The sequence below is a fragment of the Mya arenaria genome, chromosome 7, assembly GCF_026914265.1.
Source record: "Mya arenaria isolate MELC-2E11 chromosome 7, ASM2691426v1".
Taxonomy (NCBI): Eukaryota; Metazoa; Mollusca; class Bivalvia; order Myida; family Myidae; genus Mya; species Mya arenaria.
The window spans coordinates 133,128-159,235 of record NC_069128.1 but is presented as its reverse complement, the minus strand read 5'-3'; the positions used below and the strand labels follow the sequence as shown (position 1 = coordinate 159,235).

Genomic DNA, 26,108 nt, shown 5'->3' with positions numbered 1-26,108 from the left:
CTTTCAAATGTATGAGTTAGGTTATGAATGCTTTCAATTTCCATCACATTTTCTCATCCAGATGTATAATAGATTCATAAACGTTTATAATGATGTTTTGATTGTATATAGTATGGTGGTTTTCTATTGTTATTAATATGAAAGTACTTTTAATATTTATAAATTTTATAAAGGACCACAGAAAATAATTCGTTTGAAGTAACTGCTTTGTGAGGTTTGGTAACAGAGAAGACAGACTTGCAATCTAAACATTGATTACAGTTTGTGTGTGTTTTTAGTGTTGTTTTTTGGAGGGAGTGGGTGGGTTTTGATCATTAACATCACTCGTTGATAATTAAACTTCCTTAAAGTATATTAAGCTCACACCTCTTTTTTATATAGACATTTAGGTTAAAACGATAGTACAAATGGGTATTTTCTGTTGCTAGATTGTTTGAGATGACATGTAATTATATGTTTAATTTTGCTCTTACTGTTATGGGAGGTTGGGATTTCGTAAAATATTTTGATTTTTCAATATGTTGTTATTATTGTGAGGGTGTGTATTTCGCTGAATGCATGTTGGGCACTGATGCTTTAGACTGTTGTTAGTTCTGATTGCAATGCTCTGTATAATTGTGAAAAGAATATTGAACTAAACGTATAATAACGTTAAAATTAATAACATAAATAAATCTGAATTGGCAGCGATGCCAGTTTTAAGAAAAAGTCCCACTAATTAAGCTGAAAACGTTACACAGTTGGAAAATGCCCAGTTAAATGCCTGTATATTTTTTAAATATTAATTTTACCATGGTCGTACGCAATTGTTGATTACATGTTTGTATATATATCTTGTTTTTTTCCTTTTTGAAACTAAACATTTTTTATAATTGTTGTGCTGCATACTTATATAGAATAATTTGTGCTGTGAATCAATAAAAATTCTTATTCAAATGTGTTACCTTCTTCAATTGACCAGAAACAAGCCAGACCAAAACTCTAATTGAGCGCAGCACACCTGCAGAACCCTTTGAATATCCTTCTAAATGAGAGGAAATATATTGAGGCACTTAAAGCTTTGTACTGGTAGTTTGCTTGCATTTGGAAAAAGAAAACATACATATAATTTCATCTATTTATATCCACATATAATCTTTAAAACTTTACAACATGTACAAAAGCATAATCTTCAGAAGTTACAGCTGTCCAAATGAATGCTTTCCACTCGGCATCTTAAATGCATTCTATTTCAAACACAGAAATAACATGACAATAGTTATAATAGTAACATGATCATGAACGCATGTCTATAGTAACGTTCGAACATGCTGTAAGTCACACCCCCTTTTTCTCAACAAGAGCATCACAAGTGGTTGTCAATTCTTGTAAAACTGATAATCCATAACAAAAAATAAAACTGAACTATTTCTGGTACAATATACACTGAGTTGCGTTTGTTATGTTCAAGAACAGGTTCATGATCTTAAACTTTCAACAAAACAAGAATCTTTAATAGCACAATCATGTGTCTCTCTCAAGTTATTATAACACATCAAGTTTGGCACTATACCAATCTTTCAACTGTCACTTGAGTCTTTTAAAACCATTATAGGGACATGTGTATGCCAAATTTCATGATACTTTCATGGGTCCAGCTGCCAGCAGCAGGTTTTTCCGTGTAAAATGAATGTTGAGCACTGGGGTGGCCTTTGTTGCAAACGACCCTATGAGGAGATTGGGAGATTCATTTCTGAAATAAAAGCGAGAAAGTTTTACTTTTTATAACAAACAAAAGCGCCAACCTTCACAAAATACGTCTGTCCTTTTTTTAGGACACAAAGTATGGTGATAATTGGTTGAATGTTAGCCAAATTTAAAGAGTGGACGCTGTTTTTACAGCTTTTTGCTAATTCGAGGGTCATAACTCTTGAGTGACTAAGACGATGTGGTTGGTTATCAAACCTGACCAGTATACTGTGCCCCTAAACATATTGTCTAAAGTTGCTGATGATTGTGCTCAAGCTTTTTAAGTTACTGACGGACAAGACCGATTTTAGGTAATTTCTATTATTGAAGGTTGTTTACGCTTGAGTGACTCGAGCAATATCCCTGGCTATTGAACATTATGCCTATACACATTCTGATATGGACAATGGCTTCTGAAGTTATATTTAAAGGACAATATTTGATTTTAGGTTATTTCAATTATGAAAGGGTGAAAAATCTTGAGGTTAACAAACTTGTCCGAGATATTATGCCAATACACATTCTGACCAAATTTGATTGAACAAATGCTTCAAATGTTATTGATCGGACAACATACTGGTCGTACTGGACGTTCTTCTGCCCAAACCAGAATAGTCAGTATCAACATTACTAAGTGGTTTGAAGTCAAGTTATATTCTGCTGCCAGTTTGAATTGAGCAGTTCCTTCACATGATTCATCCAATTCTAGTAAGTGGTCTTTTGATGTTCATCAAAATTAAATCGATCAACTGTCAATTGTGGATTAGAGTAGTTTTATTTCATGCTTTCCAGTGGTTTATCAAAATATAACAGTGGATTATGTCTCAATAAAGCCAACGTTTGAAATTGTCAGTTTATTGAAAAAAAAATATCACTGTTTTCTCAGATTTTACCAATTTCATTGTAGAAATGGTAACATAAACGCATACAATGTCAGAAAGAAAATGCAATGACGTCATTTAATTTCATTTCCAGTATAACATTTCATTTGGATGAAGTTTCAGGTGATTTTCCAATTAATTTTTTGTGTTCACCAGGTGATATATATTGCTTATCTTAAACTGAAAGAAACAAGTATCCTCTATAACCACCACCATTGCTCCCTGCTTTAACACCTCATAATCATAACATTAATGCAAGAAATCATTATCTGCTTCAATTTCTATTTGAAATTATTGAGTTATTGCGCAAGGGTGACAAAACGCTAAATTGTTTTACAAACATTTATAGTAACTTTGAAAACAAGACAGGCTGAAATGCGATGAAATATATTTTATATTAGATTTACATATGAAAAAAGAATTGTTACCAAATGATGTATATTTTCAAGTATGTTTATATACTCACACAGACAATGAACTAGGTATGCTGGCATCCATGTCCTTATCTGTTTCCTTGATGACTTTAGTGACGTCCCACAGTTTCACCGTGTTGTCAAGACCCCCTGGAAAAATGACATGCATTTGAATACTACCATTTATTAGACAGAATTGATTTCAGAATTATTTAATAATATTTTAGTCTTTTATTGGAATAAAATAGGAAATCTAGAATTTCATAGAAAAAAAGGTTGTTAAAGCAATCCAATCATCATAGTTTTAATCATGTATTTGTCTGTAGTTCTGTAGGATAGACAAAATCCTAAATATAGGTTACCTGAAACCAGTATTGAACCAGAAATGTCCCATATATTATGGAATCTTACCTGAGGCCAAAACTGAACCACAACAGCTAAAGCACAGTGTATACACTGAATCTAAATCCTGTTAAAAAAATGTCCCGTATATAATGGAATCTTACCTGAGGCCAAAACTGAACCACAACAGCTAAAGCACAGTGAATACACTGTTTCTAAAAACTGTTAGAAATCAATGTCTTATATTAAAAGCTTATTTGAAACCAGAACTAAACCACATTTGCTATACTACAGGGAATACAGTGTAGGTATGGTCATAATGTAACATAAGAAATACCCATGTATTAAGTAAGCTTACCTGATGCAAGTACAGAGCCACATAAGCTTAAGCACAGAGAATACAATGTATTTGAATAGTCTCTCATTTGGGTTACCATGTTTGCAATAGAAATTCCCATGTTTAAAAGCTTACCTGATCCTGTATTTAACAAAACACAGGGAATACACTGTGTTGGTATGGTCTCTTATTTGGGCTAGCATAAATACCATTAGAATTGTTCCATATAGCTTACCTGAAGCCAGTACTGAACCACATCTACCATAACACAGGGAATACACTGTGTTAGGATGGTCTCATATTTGTGCTTGCATAAATCCTATTAGAAATGTTCCATACATAAAGGACACTTACCTGAAGCCAGAACTGAACCACATCTACTAAAACACAGAGAATACACTGTGTTTGTATGGTCTCTCATTTGTGCCAACATATTCCCATTAGAAATGTCCCAAAGGCATATGGTAGCATCCAGACCTGTCAACAAATAGCAAACACTTCAAATATAGTGAATTCTCAGCACATATTCCAAATGACATGCATTAATGTAAAACATTTCAATAACAAATTATAGAAACAAAGCATGAATGTCTAATTTGATATCTACTTACTTATAACTTGAAAAACATCTTTCAAAAGAGATTGTGTATCATGCACAGTGATTGCATTATAATTTTGTCTCTTTCTATTAAAATAAGTGTCGGATGAACCAAGCGCGCCACAGAGCATACCACATTAATATAACGGTTATAACTAAGCAATTATTAAAGGCCATAGTTATGGGCCTAGCTGACATGTGTGTATTGCCTCTAGCAACATGTTTACCAAGTTTCAGCTGAATATTTTGAAATGCTTTTTTACTAATTGTCCAGGGTTTTACATGCCGTTGAAGACAACAATGTTGAGGCTTTGGCAATACAACTTTTTTTCTTTGAATGAAGATAAATTTCAGTCAACTAAAGATATGTCCAATAGTTTGAGTTTGTCAGTAAGTGGTGTCAAATCACCTTGTATTGTTCTGATTAAGTACATACATGGTGAAATACAAACATACCTGTTGAAGCTAGATATTTTCCATCTGGGGAGAAACATAGGCTGTGTATTGCACCCTGAAAAAAATGTAAAAGTTTGATCCTTGTAGCATAAAAGAAGAATTTTGTACCCTGAAATCTTAATGTAGAATTTTACATTAATGAAAAAATTTGCACCCTAAAACATAAATGTATAGTTTTGCACAACGAAACATTAATGTAGAATTTTGCACCCTGAAACATCAATGTAGAAATGTTCAGCTGAAACAAGAATGTATATTTTCAATTTCAGTTGAGAAAGGGGCATAACTCAACAAACACTTTGACCACAGTAATAAAGTTATAGAACTGACATGAACCACATAAAGGTGTACATAGCAAACCTGACAAAGTTCTAGGAACACAGTGACCTTGGCATTGAGTTAAGGACCTGGGTTTTGGACATAAAAAATCATCAGCTTATGGTGGCCAATTCAAGGTCAATTATGAATGCCTCATAAATAAAGCAAACAAATTATCATAGGGGATTCTTACCTTATGACCGGTAAGTGTCCTAACACAGGACCCGTTCAGCACATCAAATATCCTGACAGCACGATCACTGGAACCTGTGGCAACGTAGTTTCCATTCGGATGAAACTGTACGCACTGAAATAGGAGATGACATTTTACACCTTTAAACAGGATTGACCAATCACAGGACCTATTGGAAACATTGAACAAATCTTGAAGGTGTGATTACTAAAATGTAGGACCAAAGTTTCCATTCAGGTGCAGCTACACACACTTCAGTAAGAATACACAAAAAAAATCGTTTAGGATTGTCTTATGACACCTCAATCCTTCTTTTATTTCTTTACTTTTTATACCAATGAATGTAACTGAAAATAAAATGAGATATAATTTCTTCCCAGCCATAACCATCATTAAAGCAACACCTTCTGATATGGCAAGTATATTTGTTTATATTCATAAATAAAAAAATTTAATATGCCCACCTTCGGGGGCATAAAAATAACTAGCACCTTGAAAGCCTCCCATTACCCTACTACCTGACAGTTACAACTATCGATGAAATGATGGCTTTGTTTTAAATGTTCCAATAACCTTAACAATCACAATAAGCATCATTCAAATGTTGACAACTTGTTTGTTTCAATGTTGACAAATTACACCACAATTTAAAATGTTCATACAACCATCTAGTTGTATCTACAGTGGTATTATGCATATGTTCCCTGACTTTAGATCTAGAGTTTATTTTCTGATTTGTTTTTTACCATTCCATTTATGAATTAATTTCATTCTAAGCTAATCATATGATTTAAAAAATATCAGAAAAGTTTTGTTTTTCATTACATCAAAACATCTGCTAATGGGCCTTTAATATCTACACTGAAGCCTCACTTTGGTATCTAAACTTGTACACAAAATCTAATTTACCTCAACTTATTATTCTAATGAAGTTCAAATAATTTTCAATACTAAGCAAAAATGAAGACAATGATATGTCACCCTTAAATTATTTTTTTCAAATACAGAGCTTCTTACATCAACATCAGCGTAATGTCCAGCAAATATCCTGACAGGCTGGTAGTGGTCTGTTGTCCACAGTCTGGCCACCCTGTCATGACCACCAGACACAAAATAGTGACCATGGGGGCTGAAATTGGTAAAAGGACAATTGTCCAGTGGCCAGCAGGTCTGATAAATAACCTAAGTATTTTACCTTAAAAATGGTCCTGACATGGTATAAAGCATGTGAGGATGAATGGCTAGCTAAATTAGAATCTTAAATGTTCTGACAGTATGTCAACAATAGAAAAGTCTAACACACAGAACAATTTACTGACATGATTAAACATTATGATACATTACTACAGTTTTCTTCATAAGCCAAAAGAGATATTGGTATATAAGTACACCTTATTTCAACTTGGGTTTTAGATCAAGATTTATAGGAAGGTGCTGCACTCTGTCCATTGTTGGTATCACCCTTTTCCCCACTTGTGGACAAGCATGTGCACTCTTCTGCCTTCAGAGAATTGAACTTGTTAGGTAATCAAAAAAATTCTTCTTTGTTTTGTTTAAAGGCTTATTTCATAATTATAAAATAGATACAAACTTAATATATCTGGCAGTCAAAACCTAAAACTACTTCAATCAATTACATTTCTAACAAAGTTCTGATACAATGAAACAATTTGCCTTTTCACTCTTTTAAGCACCCTGTCCCTTTTTGCAGCATCCAGCTGTTTCCAAAACCTAGTTTCAACTTAATACCTTCTTAGACTACCGGTACATGTTTAAAGAATGAAAATGCCTGTGCCCATGGGGTTCTGCATAATGGAAGCCATGATGTTTGACTCTCACCTGAATTTCACATCCCACACAGGGGTATTATGGCCTTTATAGGATACAAGATTGGTCCATGTATGGAGACTCCAGAGTCGAACTGAAACAATAATTAATTCAAGTGTGACGAACAGAAGCCAAATAAGGAAAAAGCATTTATTCACTGATTTTGCACTTAAGACTTATTAAGACATAATACTTGAAACATGTTCATACAGTAAAGAATATGAAGAAATAATAAGTTTAAATTAAATTATGTCAGTAGAAGTTTACTTGTTTTTGACAAGCAGAAGTCCTCAGAATGACTTCACTTGTTTATTCTGAGTAAGATCTGTTTTAGTTAATTATATTTTGTAAATCAGTACCAGTCTGTGCTAAAAACTTCCTTTTTGCTCTCACTTATCTAGGCGCCAGACTCATTGGCATTCTTTGTAAAATATCCTTTTCCAAGTTTAATCCAACAATAAAGTTTTAGCATGAAATGTGAGGAAAGGTACATAACAAGACAGTTGTTTTTGGTTATCAAAGACAGATGTCTCCCACCATGTTTGTAGTGGACAAGACACATCATTTCAATATTGTGAACATTTGTGCCAAATAATTTCAAAATCTTTAAGCCAGTTAATAGATATGGAGCGAACACAAAATAAAGACATATGACATCTGCCCTCTAAGTGTGACCATGACTTTGACCCGTCATCGTTGTTGCATGCACTCTGCATGTGACTTCTCAATATTTGTGAAAATTTCTGACAACTTAATTCAAAATCCTTTAAGTGGTTCAAGAATTATGGAGTGGACATGATCTATGATGGACAGACAGATAAGCCGAGCAAATACAAAATGTCTTCCCATTTATGGAGGGAGACAAAATATGGCACATTCATGTATGATCATTGAAAAAGTAATTACCGGTGCCATCCTCGGAACATGATGTGAGGCTGCTTTTATCAGGAGAGAAGCTGGTGTTAAACACTGGGCCACTGTGACCTGTCAGCATTTTACAGTCTTCAGCTGTCCGTTCATCCATCATGCGTTCTAAGACATCATCTGTATAGGATAATAATGATAAATGAAATCAATGATATGTCGGGCAATAGTTATGATATTATAACAATGCTGCTGTCAAGGATAACTTCTATCTGGCAAGAAGCTTCAATTAAACATATAATGACAAATGAAATCATGATATATCTTTTGGAAACAATAATGTTATTTTAACAGTGCAGCTATCTATGGTAATTTTTATCTGGCAAAAAGCATCAATTAAACACATGTGATTTGTCAACAATTTGGCCTGATCGATGGAACTTGCAAGATGTATGCATTTCTACCAAGTTTCATATTTTTTTTTTAACAGTTTTCTACCTGCTTTTCAACATACCGGTAAAATAAGTCACAATTGCTTCAAATAACCCATCCATCACCAGAACCTTAACCACTTCACAAGCTGCGTTCGAACTGGTGAAAGATTGCAAATTGCATAAATGCCAAATAGAATTTGGTTGATCATGTTATTGGCTGGAAAATTCCACTGTTTTCTGACCTTAAACAAGTTAGTTAAACACAGTTTCATCACCGATAAAAGGTTTAAACAGTATCTCAACTTCTTCTGTCTTAAGAACAGACAATATGACATATAAACATATCATTGTTACAAACACTTACCAGCATCTTTGTCAATGAGTTCCAGCTCGTCCATTTGTTTCATGACGCGCAGTTTGTTCGGAGTGAGGGACCAGATTTTGATGTTTGAGTCACCAAAACATGTACACATCAGGCTGGAGTCTTCTGATATGTCTATACCCGTGATTCTGTAATAATGAAAATAAAATGTTAAAAGTGCAAATAAAAAGTCAAATATCTGTTATTGTTAAATATGAGAAAACAGATGTAGATGTTAAAGTCTGATATTCACTGAAACATGTACAGTAAAACTGCGTTCCCTCAAACAAGTGGTCGTTAGAGAACCAGCGTTCCCTCGAGGTCGGAGCTTGGTCCCGAACTTTTTTCCTTCTATTTTTATATAAAATATACCCACGCTGCATGGAAACCTAATAATGTCGAGCAGTCGAGCAATATCCTCGGTCCCAAGTACACAAATCGTGCACAAAACCTTATGGCTCCCTCGAGGACAAAATTTCACACTTTTTCCAGAACGCGTGTTCCAAAATAAACAATCAATTACTAGGTGTTAAAATTTTCACAAGTTGTAAATATTGCAATGACAGTTGAAAGGCAATTTGATAAGGTGTGAAAAAACGTTTTTTACTGTTAACGCATGACCGATATTAGTTGATATGGGCATTTGAGACGATAATTATGAGAAGTTAATGACGAGAAGTTAACGCTTTAGATGTGGTCAGAAGAAGGTTCTTTGAATTCACTGCCGATGCTGACCGTGATCTTCAGACGCTCTGTACGCTGTCACGTCACATTACGATTGAACAGTTTTGCGAAACCGACAAGATGCGTCAATAAAAAATCCTTGATTTTGCGAAACTTTAATCTGACTAATGCCACAATATGGACTGTCATTCAAATGTTGCTTGTTACGAAAATGTGCTTTTTTGTTAAAATAAACATTTCTATTTATTGTTTTATCTTTTACGTTTTACATTTAGTTTACATCAACCTTTGAACATATTAGCGATTTCCACAACGCAACACATAATCGGTGTCTTAGTAAACAGTCTGTTTGACGACTTCAAACTTAAAAAACAATGAAAGATATTTCATATCAAACTGGAAAATTGAAAATCGGGTAGTTCGAAACATCGGTTCCCTCGAGGTTTTGGCTCGGTCCCTGGCGACCTCGAGCGATCGCAGTTTTACTGTACATATTAACAGGTGATAATTGTAAATCCTAAAAGATAGCAAGGTGTGTCTATTTGGTTTTATTTCACGTCCCACTAGTTTCTGACCTTTTCATTAGATAAGAAAAGTCACATGGTGACCAACTATTTTTCTATAGCTAGTTATGTCAATAGTCAACAAAAATGGCCGCCATTCATCCATTCTTATATTATAGTTTTAACATTTTTGCTCGCGAGAGGTGGTCATTGAAATAAATCAGTTATAAGGTCTGTTACTGATCCGCTACAGAAACATGGCTAAACTAACGCCCCCCCCCCCCCCATAAATTTCACAGACCCCCCCCCCCCCATGTTTCCGTAGTGGGTCAGTAACAAACCAAATGACTAATAATAAGGGATTCATGCCTAAAGCAGGGTAAAGAGGCTTGGACACCTTTTAAAAGTTCCAGCTATTATATTCATATCTAAAAATACTTCATACAGTTTTTGTTGCAAATATCAAGACATAGCACAATCTTTACAACTGCACAATAGTCGGAAGTTAAAAGCTCTCAGTCCTGATTTTTAGGATAATCCTGAAGTGTAAAACCATGAATATCAATCTAGAATCTACTGATATGTCTATACCTGGGATCATGTTATTTGGAAAATTGCTTACAATGTACAAAATCCAAATAAAATATGCTAGCAACATGTCTTAAAAAAAGTCTGTGATTATCACTACTATAAAATTTGCCTTGTACCAGAATGCACCATTCTTGGCTTGGAGCATTGAGTAATAATTTGATTTTGTTACTTTTTTTTCGAAAATAATCACTTAATACTACATAGAGTTAAAACTAATTGTACATCGTAATAGAAAAGAGCGCAGCTGAGCAAAATTTAATGCCAATATTTGTTTCTGTGTTGTTGTTTTTTTTAGTTGAAAAGGGGGCATTACTCACTCGACCCAATGTTATGGGTCTTGAATATCATCTCTAAAACATGTGTAATAAGTTTCATGTAAATATCTTGAACAGTTTTTGAGTAACGATCAAGGTTCAAGTTTTTGCAGGATGACGGTAACAATGAAACCACGATTATGACAATGCTTAACATTTTTTCTTACCATATGAAGAAAAGAAAAAAAAAAGTGTTGACATACTAATATACATTTTAACATTTCTCAGTCATACAGTAAACTGTTATTGGGAAATATCATTGTAAGTTTATCATTATGCCTACCCCTGAATGGCATTATGGAAGGTATAGAAGCAGATGGATGGCAGGGAGGTGGGCCCCATCTTGACCCTCTTAAGGGCCTCTCTGTAGGCATTCACTCGCTCTAGCTTGTCTTGGTCCTTCCTGAAATATGGGCAAACATTATGCAAGCTATAAATGGTGAGTAGGTGGGCCCCATCTTGACCCTTTTAAGGGACTCTGTAGGCATTCACTCTCTCAAGCTTGTCATGGTCCTTCCTGAAATATGGGCAAACATTATGCAAGCTTTACATGGTAGGGAGGTGGGCCCCATCTTGACCGTCTTAAGGGTCTCTCTGTAGGAATTCACTTTCTCAAACTTCTCATGGGTCTTCCTGAAACATGGGCACACCAAAAACAGTGATATATCATTTAATATGAAAGGTGTAGACAGTAAGATTTGGCCTCTTCCTTTTCTCCATCACAAAGACTAAAACTTCTGATTTCAGATTAAGGATTATTTGTTTCAAGTTATAAGTTTAAGATCATTGTGCATAAATAAGATTCAAGCTATTTTTACTCACAGTTCTGGCATGGGTATCCGGTTTGTAGCTGGTGCGTTTGGGTCATTCTTTGATTTCTTTGTAAGCAATGGATCTTTTTTCTGCTTCTTTTTCTAAAAACACAAAGTATTGTTTAAATAACTGCTTGCAAACAACTTAGCAAAACATGCTCTGCAAACAGTTTAACAAAACATTGTAGCAGCTCAATCGACAACTTGAACAACAGCTCCGGGGGGTCAGTTTCAACTCTTCAAAGAGTTTTGTTTGTAACCATGCTGTTCTTTTTGTAATTCAATAAGCCAGCTGAAATACAACAAGCGCAAACGTTCATGTATGGATGTTTTACAAACGTCCTTAGTAATAGGTTCCTGGTGATATGTAAAAGAATGGCATTATTAATAGTAACAACACTTAGTATTCAAATGGTATACAATTCTTTTTATAAAGAGGATGAATGCCTTTTTGCAGATATCGGATATTTCAGCTCCTGATTAACAAAAAATTGAAATTGCTATTCAAACTATTTAGAAATGGATATTCTTTGTAGCAATTTCAGTGCGAAACCCAGTTTAAAATATTAGTATCTGTTAAAAGGACTCTTACATAGGTGGTCATTCAATATGGAAATTATTTCTTAAATTGAAAAATTTTAGTTAATAAGTTAACATTTTGCATGACCCTAAATGTTATTTTCTGTTTATATCATATAAAAAGTATCTTTATATTGCATACAATTTCTAATGCTATTCATGTATGATGTCACATCAAAAGTATAGAATGATGTTTTTTCATGATGGCGACGAAATTTAGGATATAAATGGACTCACAAAAAATCAAGTGTACAAAGGTAGTGATCTTTTTCCTAGGATAAAAATTACTTAATGTTATATGCAAGTACAAAGAATGTACATGCTTCAGCTCAGACAGTTTCCATGTCAGGGAAAAGAGGAATTTGGTCAAAACTTGGCAAACACATTCATGAAAAAATAATGACTGTAGTGTAGAAAATGGTAGACTCAAAGTAATGGGGATCTTACACCTTCACCGTAAGTAATAACCTTTCTACATTCATGTTCTATTTTACTATAACATGGGGCTGACATGATGTGCAGCACGGACGAACCATGTATTTTAAAGAGTTTTAACTGTCACTCATTAACAAACATGCATCTTATTTTCATTTTACATCTCACCAGTAAATGAACTTAATAATCAAGATCAGTATCATTTTCTATTGCTTTTATTTCCAGTATTGTTCAACATTTCTCTTAAACTCAAAGGACAATTCATTAAAACAGGCAAGACCAAAACAGCCAATATAACAAACAACAGAAAAGCCAAAGAGTATCCAAATGTGTCGGCAAATGAACCAATCAGAACGGAGAATGTCAGTTTGCCCAGGACTTCTGCGGTTGCCATGGTAGTGTAATGGCTGGCCTGAATTGCACTTGGTGACCTTTGTGAACAGTACATCATCAAGGTGAAGGTCGTTGTTGTGACTACACCACTGCCTAGCAACATGGTACACATTAGTAGCACCACAATTCCTGCAAAAGTATAAAACAGGTACGAAATCATAAGATGGTTGATTGATATAGTTACTTTCTTTCTAAACGATCTGCAAAAGAAATTGTACATGCATGATACTAATGTAAATTTCTTCATCATTAACCAATTTCATGTCCATACATTTCCCAACATTTTCTATTTTACAACTAACAAGGTCAACTATTTTCAAACCAGATTACATATAAACAAGTCTATTTAAGGCAACAAGGCAAGCCTAATAAGTATTCCATGCAATTTTCTCAAAATATACAATACTATTTTTTGTATTTTTCTATTTTTGAATAAGAGAATAAATAATGGGGGAAAATCTTATAGAGTACCAAGTACTTTTAAAATGTATAAAGTTTTGACACCTAATGGCTCAACCTAATAGAGTAAACCAAACATACCAAACATGAGCTTATTTTCGCCATGAATATCTCCCACTGGCCATGAGATAATGGTAGCACTCAACAGTAATAGCCAGAGTATTCTGACCAATGAAAATCCAAGAATGGCTCTGTATGGACTTATTCTGAAAACATAAAGATGCATTGAAGATTTAAACTAAATCGAGAAAATATCAAATCAAATGAATTTAGAAGCTATAATGTAACATTACCGTTTTGCCTCGTAAGTTGTTCTTATCATTTTGATTTGTGAAATATAAACTTTCATCTTTAATGCAAAATATTTTTCTCATATGTGCTGGAATTGACCACTGAATTGCCTTTTTATTGGAATTCTAATTCAAACCTAATTGAAAAGAAAAGTGCAATGCATATGCAACCTATAAAATATGATTTCATTTCCCTATACATGTGCATACATTTGTACATTTACAGTTCATTTTTAACAATATTTCATACTTCTTTTTTCTCTTAATAATTGTAGGACAAATTAGAATTTGAAAAGCAATTAAGCTCACAATTGTTTCTGTTACTGACAAAATACTTGATCTTTTATCGAACCTTTTAAATACTGAACCTTTATCAACCATTTCACAACCATAATTAATTAACTATACTTACTTAAACCACGAGACTAGCCAACCACCAAGTAGCGAGCCAAATATAGACGTGGCCTGTCCTACTATGCCTGTCCAGAACTCCACAGTTGAAGCTGAATTTCCATGATCCACCAGGAATAATGGTACCATTGACAATGAACCCTGCTCTCCTGGAAAAATAATGAATCAATTTATGCATGATTTTAATCAATAAAGACACTTGCCTTAGATACAAGTTCAAAAGAACACGATTCTCAAGTAAGTATTTCAAGTACTGCTTTCATTCAAAGATTTTTATGTTCAAATGTCAATACATGGCACACCGTGACATGGGGAAATGACTTCATGCTTGCCACAATCACAGCATACTGGTACAGACTGTATTTTTTTTTACTTAAATTGACAAATTTTACTAACAAAAATGACAAAAAAGCAAGCTGGAAATAACATAAAATATTTGTTTACTAAAACATAACATGTAGTAATAATGTTAAAAGAATACATAAAAATATATAACAGTGGTCGAAATTAACACAAGCCCGCAAGCCCTGCACTAGTAAAATGTCTTCTGGGCTTGCTCAAATTCTGAATTTTATATAGCAGGGCTTGTTAAAAAATTTGATGCCAAGCAATAGTATAAGAATTCGGGCTTGTTCATCCAAAACTCTAATTTCAATGATTGTATAATGAATTAAAACTGTTCCATGTTTAGGTACTCCGAGGACAAAAATTGCAGTCCTTGAAAGTGCGGTTAGTAAATTACTTTTCATGCAGATTGGTGGTATCTTGAAAAATGTAATTTATATTAACCAATTGGTCTTGAATCCTAGTATGCTGATGGAAAATTGTGGTGCAAGTCTAACTAAAAATATTTCAAAAATAGTGCAGAAAGTGTTCCGATTTAGGTACTCACTCAGTAAGCATTAGAGTACCGTATTAATGATGCAATGAACGACAAAAACTCCCATTTAATTCGATACAGGCCATCCCTTCGCATTTTCTATCGCATTTTACGAACTTTCATCATTGAATGAACGAATTCTCAATGTATATTCTGATTGGCTGACATTCAATAGCTCCGCCTCCTGCCGATGTTTCCCTATTTGGCTCTGCTTAATTATTGGATTAAAAGATGACCGATTATGAATACACAGGTCGTCTGCTCACTACACAAATACATAATTAGCTGTCATATGACTTGGACAAGGCACATTGGAAGATGAAAGGGCAGTGCGGCATATTTTAAGCAGTCAATGTGGGCATGGTGACACCTAGCGGGAACACTGAATTGTCATAAGTATTACGTAATTTGTCTCAATTATAACAGCGGATTAAGGGCTGCCAATCTTTTGCAATGATTTCAATAGTAAAAAGGGCACTAACAGGATAATTGGTGCTATTAGAGCATTTGTGAAAAGGGCACTACTCAAAAAAGGGCAGGGCGGTCAGAAAAGGGGCACGGGCGCTGCGCCATTGAAAAACGGGCTAGCTGGAGCACTGATGTAATTTTTCAAACTTTTCAATAACCAAATGAAATTTTCTACATGTATACATCTGGGAGTAGGATTGTTATTAGTCCCAGTATATATACACGTTGAGTCCTTTAAGCCTTAGCGCCCTTTTTTAACCAATTTATCCTGTGATTTTTTTTATCTTATTTCTTTTACAGAATGACCCTATAACAGCTAATAACTAGAGCACAACAGTCAACTTCTTTTACTATGTCATAAAATATTTTTTAAGACAAACTTACCTAATTTGTAAATCAAAACATATCCAAGAGTCCATCTCGTTTCTTTTGAGCTGAACACAGCTTTAAAGTGTTCAAGTAACCAATGTCTCTCATTTTTTGGCTTTGAAGATCCTTTTTCTTGCTTCGATGTAGGAATATTTTCTTCTTTGTTTTCTTCATTCTTGACGGGCATGATTTCCATCTCAAGTTGACTAAATTTCACGGAAGGTACTACTTTTGTTACAAACACAAAGGCACAAAAGTAAAATATTCCTACATTTAAGAAAATAGTTCCCCAACGCAGTTTAAATGTCTCTGTCAGCCAAATTAATAGTCCACCACTAAAAACTGCACCAATTTTATACCACACAACCTGAGCAATATTCCCTGCGGCAAGTTCTGAAGTTGCTAAAATTTGTACAGCTAATCCATCGACAGCGATGTCTTGAGTCGCGGTTAGAAAATTAAACAGAAATAACACCAGCGCTAATCCATACAAATGATCAGGTGTAGAAAACATTCCAAATAAACATGTCGTAAATAGTCCAAACATACTGTACATTAACCATTTCTTCTTTGTTCCGTATTTGTCGACAAATGGCGCCCATAGCGCTTTTAACATCCATGGTATGAGAAGCAGTTTAAAGAATGAAATATTTGATAATGACATTCCATGAGTTCTTAAGTAAAGCGGTAAAAATCTTGCCTGTAAACCATAAGGCAATCCTTGCAAAAAGTACAAGAATGCAAAATATGATATATTTCTTGAAATCATTTTTAATTATCCCTTAAAAATGTCTCAGTCTCTTGTTCAGAAAAACTACCTTCAAATCATCATTTTAAAACTTTAAAACACTGTGTGACGGTTAAAATTATGGATCTTTTAGGTCATAAATAACACATCATGTACATCATGTATACAAAGAAAATGTCACTCTAATCTACTGTTCATTTTTATTTACAGTTGTTCCCCTTTACAAAAAAAGGTTACACACAACTAAATGTACTGCCAATGAGTTTCAGCTATCTTTGCCATTTTAAACTATAAATACTGCACATGAAAAGAACTTGATAACATTAAAACAAGTCAACAATGGAAATGAACAAGGCCACTGCCAGCTGGCTTATGGTTGAATGTTATTTAACTTTGTTATGTTCACTTTTCCATGACAAGAATAAAACTGCCCTTTTCCTGGTTTAGATGAGCCTGTATCATAAATAACTTAAGGTGCAATCTGGCACAGTATTCAAAGACAAAACAGTACATATAAAGTATTGTATTTTGGATACAAACGTCAGTGGAAATGAAAAAAATCTTAGTGAAACATCTTTTTGTACATACTGGTATCTGTATATCGTGTGTAATTGATATGTGATAGCTATCGAGTCTCACAGTTTCGCAATGAATCTCAAGATTTGGGCAATGACATTTCAGTGTAACGCTGACTATATAATTTCTCACGCATTTCAATCAATAATTATTGAAAATAAATATTATGATTTCATAAATAAATTGGTAAAAACATTGGTTTGTGTAATAGTTGTGTCTGACCTAATGAAAGCCGACGGAACCAGTGTAAGTATAAATTATACTAACATATGTATAATTATCACTACCTGATGTCAATGTTAACATCACGGCATTGTCTGCTAGTGCTAGTAGCAAATTTAATGATTTTTTTTGTATAATGATTGACTGAAACTGTTGTAGAAAACACTCTTCATTTGATACTTGACAGCCCTGGTAAATGCCAGCTTTGTTAATTGGACAGATAATAGATGATGGTTTTTCCATCTTAAAAAGGTATGTGAAAAGTATTAAACTAAATTAAAACATCTCCAATCTCACCTTAGGTTTATCTTCACCGTCCCCACCCCCATCATCATCATCATCCACGGGGATGTTAATGTCGGGCTCCTTCAATAGACCGTGTAGAATCTTAGTCTTGTTGGCATCTCTCGCAGCCTCCCCAAGTAGACCACCACTAGTCATATCAATCTGATGTTTGGTTCGGGGTACGCCATCAAATACTACAAATGTATATAATCAATACATTTTGCAAAAAGAACTAATTGTGTCAGTACCCAATGGAATACTACAAAAAAGAGGTAAATTTCAGCAAATATTTTCAAAGAATTGAAAAAAAATTGCAACTTTCAAAAGGTGAACATTGTACAAGTTTATAGCGTGAAGTCGATATACGTCATACAGGTATGGGTCGTTTCATGCAAGGTGACAGAAATGAGTCCAACAGATAATGATTATTTAGAGAGTCAGTGAGCATACCAGTTTATGTAAATACAGGATATCGCAAGCACTTTTTATGTGAAGCTTTAACTTGCATGGGTAACTACAGAAATAGAATTATCAGTAGTGTTACGCAACCTCTTTTTATTGAGATCAACCACAAAACACTTACCATCAATAAACAGGTGTTCTTGTATGATGTTGAGGAGAACATTCATGTGTTTTTCTTGAAGGAAACGTTTCAGATGGGTGTAAGAGTCTCTAGACATCTTTAACACAAACTTGCTCGATCTGTAAGACGAGTTATAACCACATTATGATCATAAAGAAATGTTTAAGATTGGTGTATAAGGTTCCTCACATTTTCAACTCAAATATGCTTGATCTTTAGGACAAATTTTAATCACACTAAAAAAGACAATTATTGAATTTAACACAAACACTGCAATGATAAAATGCTTTCTTGGCTTGCTCAAATTAAGGTTATTATATAGACTTTTTACATATCTTTATGCCAAACACCAGTGTAAGAATTCGGGCTTGTTCATTCAAAAGTCTAATTCCAATGAGTAACTATCACCAAAAGTAAATGTATACAGACTATTTTTATGGTGGCAGATAAATGTGAATGTTTTCAATTTTACAGATCAATGCACTAAGTTATATTTTGACTTGTCTGTATTGTTTTTATCATTCATTTCACATTGTATAATTAAATCAGTGGCAAATTTAAGAACTTTAGAGGGAGGACTAATTTTGGTAAAAAGATTGGAGGAAATCCTGAATTGAAAAAAAAGAGAAATGAGGTCAAAATGGTCTTTTAAATGAAAAGACAGCCCTAACATGTATATAATTCAATATTACAAAATGAATATCCATAGTCGCTGCCAGTATTGACCTCTCCAATCAATCTCTGATTACAACCAACCATCAAAACACACTGGCCGCTGCCAATCTTCACTTTTCCAATACATTTCTGATTACAGCCAATCATCAGAAAAATCACAATCAGATACAAGTTTCTACATACAAAAAAGACTTTGGGATTTCAATGTTTTGAAAACAAGCAAATCAAAGCCATCATTTTAATATTACTACGCATAATGCTTACTTAAAGTTTTCCATAATCTGACTGCCCTTCATATGTTCAGGCTTGGTAACAGTGGAGAGCTTGTTCAGATCTTCAGCGTAGTAGGGCTCCTGGTCCAAGGAGTACTTCAGGAAAAACTTCTTTGCTGAAAATAGAACGATTTACAGCTTTAAAAATAGTTATTTGACCTTTGAATGTAAAGAGAAATTGACAAATTCTGCACAAATTGATTACATATTTACATTAACGTTGCTTTTAGTTGTTCACTCATAGTTTCATGATGTCTGGCAAAAAAACACTAGAGCTGTCACAGGAGTGACGAATACCCCCAAATGCCGCCTGGACACAGGAATGGCAAACCATTCCTTTGAAAAGAGGCCATAACTCCAAGGTTACTGCACACTGCATCTTCTTTTATCATGCATGTATTGTTTGTCCGGAAACCGTTTTTCTATTTTCGTAACAGTGCACAAAAACCTTTACTCCACTGGCCTCATTTTCAATCACAAGCATTGTCTTCACAGAGGCTGCCTATACAGCAAGTTTCATCACAATATGTCATGCCCAATTAAAGTTATGAAGCAGAAACCATTTTTCTATTTTTAGTAACAGTGACCTTGACCTTGGTCCCACCAGCCCCAATATCGAACTTGACCTGTATCTTCTGATGTTACACCTGTGTACCAAAAAATGTTCAAATCTGTCAAGCCTTTCATGAGTTATCGTCCGGAAACCATTTTTCTATTTTTAGTAACAGTGACCTTGACCCCACCAGCCCCAATATCGAACTTGATCTGTATCTTCTGATGTTACACCTGTGTACCAAAAATTGTTCAAATCCGTTTAGCCTTTCATGAGTTATCGTCCAGAAACCATTTTTCTTTTTTTAGTAACAGTGACCTTGACCTTGGCCCCACCAGCCCCAATATCGAACTTGACCTGTATCTTCTGATGTTACACCTGTGTACCAAATTTTTTTCAAATCTGTCAAGCCTTTCATGAGTTATCGTCCGGAAACCGTTTTTTCTATTCTTAGTAACAGTGACCTTGACCTTGGCCCCACCAGCACCAATATCGAACTTGACCTGTATCTTCTGATGTTACACCTGTGTACCAAAAAATTTTCAAATCTGTCTAGCCTTTCATGAGTTATCGTCCGGAAACTGTTTTTCTATTTTTAGTAACAGTGACCTTGACCTTGGCCCCACCAGCCCCAATATCAAACTTGACCTGTATCTTCTGATGTTACACCTGTGTACCAAATTTTTTTAAATCTGTTAAGCTTTTCATGAGTTATCGTCCGGAAACTGTTTTTCTATTTTTAGCAACAGTGACCTTGACCTTGGCCCCACCAGCCCCAATATCGAACTTGACCTGTATCTTCTGATGTTACACCTGTGTACCAAAAAAATTTCAAATCTGTCTAGCCTTTCATGAGTTATCGTCCGGAAACCATAAAAACCAACAAACCGACCGACCAACCGACAAGACAGACCCACAAGACAGACCGACCGACAAGCTCACTCCTATATACCCCCTCAAACTTCGTTTGTGGTGGTATAATTATTCTAGCCTGAAGACTATACATGTGTTATTAATATCTATTTGAAGGATACTAGGAATAATACTTTAATTTCTTTCATACTTGACTCCAAAAGAACATGTTATTAACACTCCTGTTTTATTCACTAAAGTGAAAACGTCAATTTTTATATTTCACTGCCTCCATTTTGTCAAACAAAAGTAACGTAGACTTCATGTACTACTGTAGGTTTAAAATGACATCACGCTATGAATGTGAAGCAATTTTCAAATAAACGCCAATTTCATTGAGATTTTTCATTAAGTATCTTACAATTGTTGCCATTTAATACAAAATTTTATGAAACTTGTGACGTAAAAGTTATCAAGATCTCCAAAGACTTTCGAAATTTTCTGAAATTAATTCAATAAATCTTTGTTTTTAATGTAATATTCTATAAATATTTATTTATGTACAGTACTGAAGTTTTCAGGACAAACTTGAATTGCTTTGCACAAGACTGCGGAAATATTATTCTCTTCATAATAAAATTTATGTACTAATTAGTCTAATTTCCACTTTAATAAAATGAAAAGCGGAACAAATAATCTTTTTTTAAAAACACAAAAACATGCTTGAAATAGAAGTATTCACACTACATTAATTTACCATGGTGCTCATGTCCATTGTAGACCAACTCCAGATACATGTGCACGAACACTGGATATAGGATTGTCATCAGCTCCACCTTAAATATAAAAGACAAACATAATAATAAAGTATACAATGAACATTGAATGTTAATTAACTATCTAATTTGACTAGTCGCCAGGATTGTATTTTATCAATAAATAAAAGCACATGGTTGCATTGCCTAATGGGTTAACATAAAAACCTTTCCAAATGATTTTCACAAGTTGCAGTAATTGCTTTGGTGACAGGTATTACTGCAAAGAATATAAGATATACAGCATGTAGTTTATGGTCTTGGAAACAAGTATTGAACAGTTCATTCCAAATGCATTGATTTGAAGCCTTCCTGTTTTGGTTTTTTTTTAGCAACCACACTATGACATTCTTACACAAAGCACTTGAAAAATCCAAAGCCCATGATGTAAATAAAAGTGTAAGTTGCCTTTATATCTGCTTCAAATTATAACAGCTTCAAATAATAATTTATCTATTACTTTACTTTTTTCTAGGTTTTTGTACGAATGTTCATGCACATGTACAGAAATTATTTCATTCAAAAGTAAAAAAACAGCTTACAGTTTGGCCAAAAAAATTATGGTTTGGTTATGGTCAAAAACAGTCAGAGTAGGTAGGCTTCTTTTTTATTAATATAAGGCTTTATATAAGAAAGTTACTGTCATCATTGGGGCATGGCATTTAAGTTGTCTTCTGTATAAAGCTTTAAAGATGTATAAACTACAAATTAAAACACACATTAAAAATTTCTTTTATTAATTTTAATAGCTGTCTTTTCAAAGCTAAACAATAGGTTCAGCACCTTATTCGTAGGTAGGGCTGGGTAACCGTAACCAAAAGTATTCATATTTTAGCCGTTTTACTAATTATATGGGTAAAGTAATACAACAGGGTACCAACCTTATGCACATCCAAACAAGACTCAATGAATGATTTGAAGTTAATGTAGTCTTCATCATAAAGAGATGGATCATCATCACTGAAAGAGATGTATATATATTATTATTTTATGTAAGAGATGAATACATATTATTCATTTTAATCGACTGTAATTTGAAGGCCAAAAATAGTTTTGGGCTTTTCAGAGGCTTAAAATACATCTCAGCAACACATTTTGTGTCTGGAATTTCAGATGAATCTATGATTTTAGAACCACTTATTAACTGATAAAACATATTTCTTTTAAAATCGCGGTTGTAATATGTAACTATTTCATCTCCTTATTGTGATACTTGTTTTATTATCTGTTGTCCTCCTTTGACTCAAAAGGTGTAGAATCACTGTGTTTCATCTCAATATATATAGATATAACATGTAAGTGAGAAAGTGTTTGTTTCTTTGAATGATAATGATTGATTTATTTTTAACTATGATGTAGTAGAGATTGAAACATGTCTAAAATACATTAACCAACAAATTACAATAACATTATTTTATTTCCAAATTCTTTGTCACAATAATCAAAAGTACCAGTCTTTTAGTGGATTGTTAGTATCAGGGTATTCATTCTGTTTCCAGAAACAGTATATTTTCAACAATAAGTTTATAACAAAATGCAGGGAAGGTGAAGGAATTATTACAACTGAAGGACTGATCTCAAAATATCTTTAGTTTATATCATCTAAAAGGTAAGTTAATTGATAGTTTGAAATATTGTCATATTAAATAGTAAAACGCAAATTGAAGGAATATAGATTAACTCAATATAAATGATCACCTTTTGTAGGCAGCGAGCGCATGTGAAACTTCTGAAGCAGTCTGTGCCGATGATTCAGGAGCAACATCTGTGTCTTTTATACCCGTCTCTTTCTTCAGCAGCTCTTCTGTTCCCTACAACATAATCATGTCTGGTTCTTGGAGGATATTTTGGGAATTTGATCAATACCCGATTGATTGGGAATTTTCATCTTGTTTTAGGCAAAATTGGGAATTTCCTCGTAAATAATTACATAGGATATAATATAAATAATACAACAATTAAAACTAAGTAATAATAAAAACTGTTCAACATCTGTATTTGCAATATTCTGTGCACATAGCATAATCCCTTTTAAAATCATTGAGATAGGCAATTGTTTGATCAGCAAAATCTAGACTCAAAGAATGGTGAACTTAATTATGAATGTATACAAGTTCTCATGCATGCATCCAAATTGCCAGATTTTTTTATCGCAAAATTTGGAAGAATATACTTTTTGCCATAACTAACACATCTTTATATTGGTTGTGAAAATTGCTTAATAAAACAGTGCTTGTTTTAAATAAATAGACTAATAGTAACAGTGTGAGCAATGTATCTATTTGTGTTTGGCTTTGCAGCTTGCGACTCTCTTAAGGGCCTCCAAGTAATTTGTTGTAATTTTGAATGACAAAACTGTGTCGTCCTTCAGATTTTTTCAAGCCTATGAATTTGATTTTTTCATGAGTTTAATGCATTCACAATAAAGACAAAAAAGAAGGTACATCATTATTGCATTTAGCCCTCAATTCCATTGACCAAATTGGTGCGTGTCATATATAAATGTACACAGAAAAATCATCTTTAAATGATCAAATCTCATTAAATGACATAAATGAGTGATCAAAACATTACCCGGTAGTCGTGAAAACGTATGACATTTGATTTTCTCACTGCAACTGCAAAGTTTTTACAAACCTTGAGATTATGCTTCTTTAGGAATTGAAGGACTGCAGCCAAGGTCTGCTTGTCAGAGACGCCTGTCATTCCTTCGGCCTTAATTTGAACATTCTGACCCGACATTTGTGGTAGGGACGCCATTGTCCTTTGCTTTACACTTATCCATTCGGAACTCCTCGGCCATTTTTGAAAAAATGGCCGAGGAGTTCCGAATGACACTTATCTTCTACTGACAAGCTGGGAACCAATCTGTCAAGAAGCTAAAGTTCGCAACGGATTTCCAAAATACGTAAACATATATTTACGACTGCCTCTCGATCGGTATGAAATGTTTATGGTATGACATTACATGCCTCAATATGAATACACTGTTTTAAAGTTAAACATGTGTACACGTACACATTCTTAACAAAAAGTGTAATAAAACAGACCTTTTCTACATATCTAGCCCAAAAAATGACCATCTATACTAAGATTTAGTGTAGTGATTTCAATAATTTAAAAGCGCAAAAAAATTACAAGTTTTAGAACACTTTAATAAGTGTAAGCATAGTTTATTGTGAAAGCACTGTATCATTTTTTTTTATCATTTATGTGGTAGAAATATTGCTCCAGATGTACCTATACGTGATGTGAGTAGGCAGCGCTTATCCGCAATCTAAATATATGAAACTGTCCAAGTGATAATAATTAAGGTCAACATCTGTTATATACTGTCATAAAATTCACAATTTCAAAAAAACCTGATCTCATGTAAACTAGACATATTAAAATTTCGGTTCTGTATGAGGGGCTGGAAGCACGTCCCAAGTTACGGTCCAAAGTTGCGCTTACAGTATCTTCAAATCATTGGTCATCCATACAGTGTATTATGATTATTTTTTATTGTAGCAAAACATATTTTTTCTCCCATAGTATGTAAAATGTGATTACCAATACGTATATCAAATTACAGGCACTGGCCAGCAGAAACAGAGCCCTAAGCCCGACATTTTCTCGGACACCAGAATGTATGATTCAGAGCCATTTTTTGTGTCTATAACAACTAAATATCCTCTAGGATTATAATACGAGGATAATTCGCTTTGCTTCTTTGTGGAACTATTGTAGTGAAATCATGATAAATGTTTGTATTATGTTCCATTAAAGTACGTGATAAACAGCTAAAATTGTGGCTCTGAATAATTGTGATATCTGAGTGCACTTCAACCAAACACGTTTTATGAGTACATGTAGGTGCCAAATTGATTTTGAGCCCTCAGTTAGACACTGCATGTGGTAACGTTTAGATCGACTATGGGACAGCTAGAAGTGTTAAGTAAGCATTTTCTCGTCACGTGATTGCATGATTTGTTTGCTCAAAGAAGGCTGGAATTACAATCAAATTTTACATTCAGTATTAATTGATTTATAAGCTTTTTGACGCAGTGTGTTGCGACACAAGTCGAATTCATGTATTTGTGCAAGCAGAGCTTATCAGCTATCGGTAGTCTCTGAAGTCAGATTGTCAGCTCAGACGGGCTAATTTGCGTTCTGAGCAGCTGAGGCGACTTTAAACTGAAACGCATCACCATTACAAAATCATATATGCATACATGTACATGTCAGCATTCGACTCCGTCTTATCGTTACCGTAGCACGTATCTGAACATTACATGACATATGAAAAATGTATGCATATGTAGACGATGTGCATTGTACAAGTCTGAATAAAATGTCTCTTCTGTTATGTTCTGTTCTTTTCACGTTATTTACTGTAAGAGTTCTGATATTATCCTATGTGAACTTGGGTTGCATGTTGACCCCGTAATTATTCGCATCATATAAGAGGGGTTCATGTTCAGAGAAAGAATTTGCAATAATTATACGGGAGAAATGTTGCCAGTATAATGTGTGAACCTTGACAGATTCCAAAATCAATCATTTTACGTCCGAGTTGAAATAACGACGAGAAATCTGAAAAATGTA

General features: G+C 34.0%; 2 protein-coding genes across 2 annotated transcripts; both read right to left on the bottom strand.

The window, feature by feature from the left end:
* Positions 1–1,103: 1,103 nt before the first annotated feature.
* Positions 1,104–24,306, bottom strand: LOC128239794 (transcription initiation factor TFIID subunit 5-like). Its single transcript, XM_052956228.1, has 18 exons — positions 24,159–24,306; positions 23,220–23,332; positions 22,403–22,481; positions 21,464–21,542; positions 19,294–19,417; positions 18,355–18,473; positions 17,784–17,965; positions 11,667–11,758; positions 11,128–11,247; positions 8,756–8,901; positions 8,000–8,137; positions 7,106–7,187; positions 6,284–6,395; positions 5,267–5,380; positions 4,756–4,810; positions 4,056–4,178; positions 3,076–3,172; positions 1,104–1,732 (listed from the first exon to the last, which is right to left on the bottom strand). Exons 1-18 carry the CDS (start codon positions 24,279–24,281, stop codon positions 1,615–1,617), a joined length of 2,016 nt encoding a protein of 671 aa, XP_052812188.1. The 5' UTR covers positions 24,282–24,306; the 3' UTR covers positions 1,104–1,614.
* LOC128239795 (major facilitator superfamily domain-containing protein 3-like) lies at positions 11,786–17,683 on the bottom strand. Its single transcript, XM_052956229.1, has 4 exons — positions 15,956–17,683; positions 14,225–14,372; positions 13,604–13,728; positions 11,786–13,192 (listed from the first exon to the last, which is right to left on the bottom strand). The coding sequence occupies exons 1-4, from the start codon at positions 16,707–16,709 to the stop codon at positions 12,870–12,872; spliced, it is 1,350 nt and encodes a 449-aa protein (XP_052812189.1). The 5' UTR covers positions 16,710–17,683; the 3' UTR covers positions 11,786–12,869.
* Positions 24,307–26,108: the final 1,802 nt, after the last annotated feature.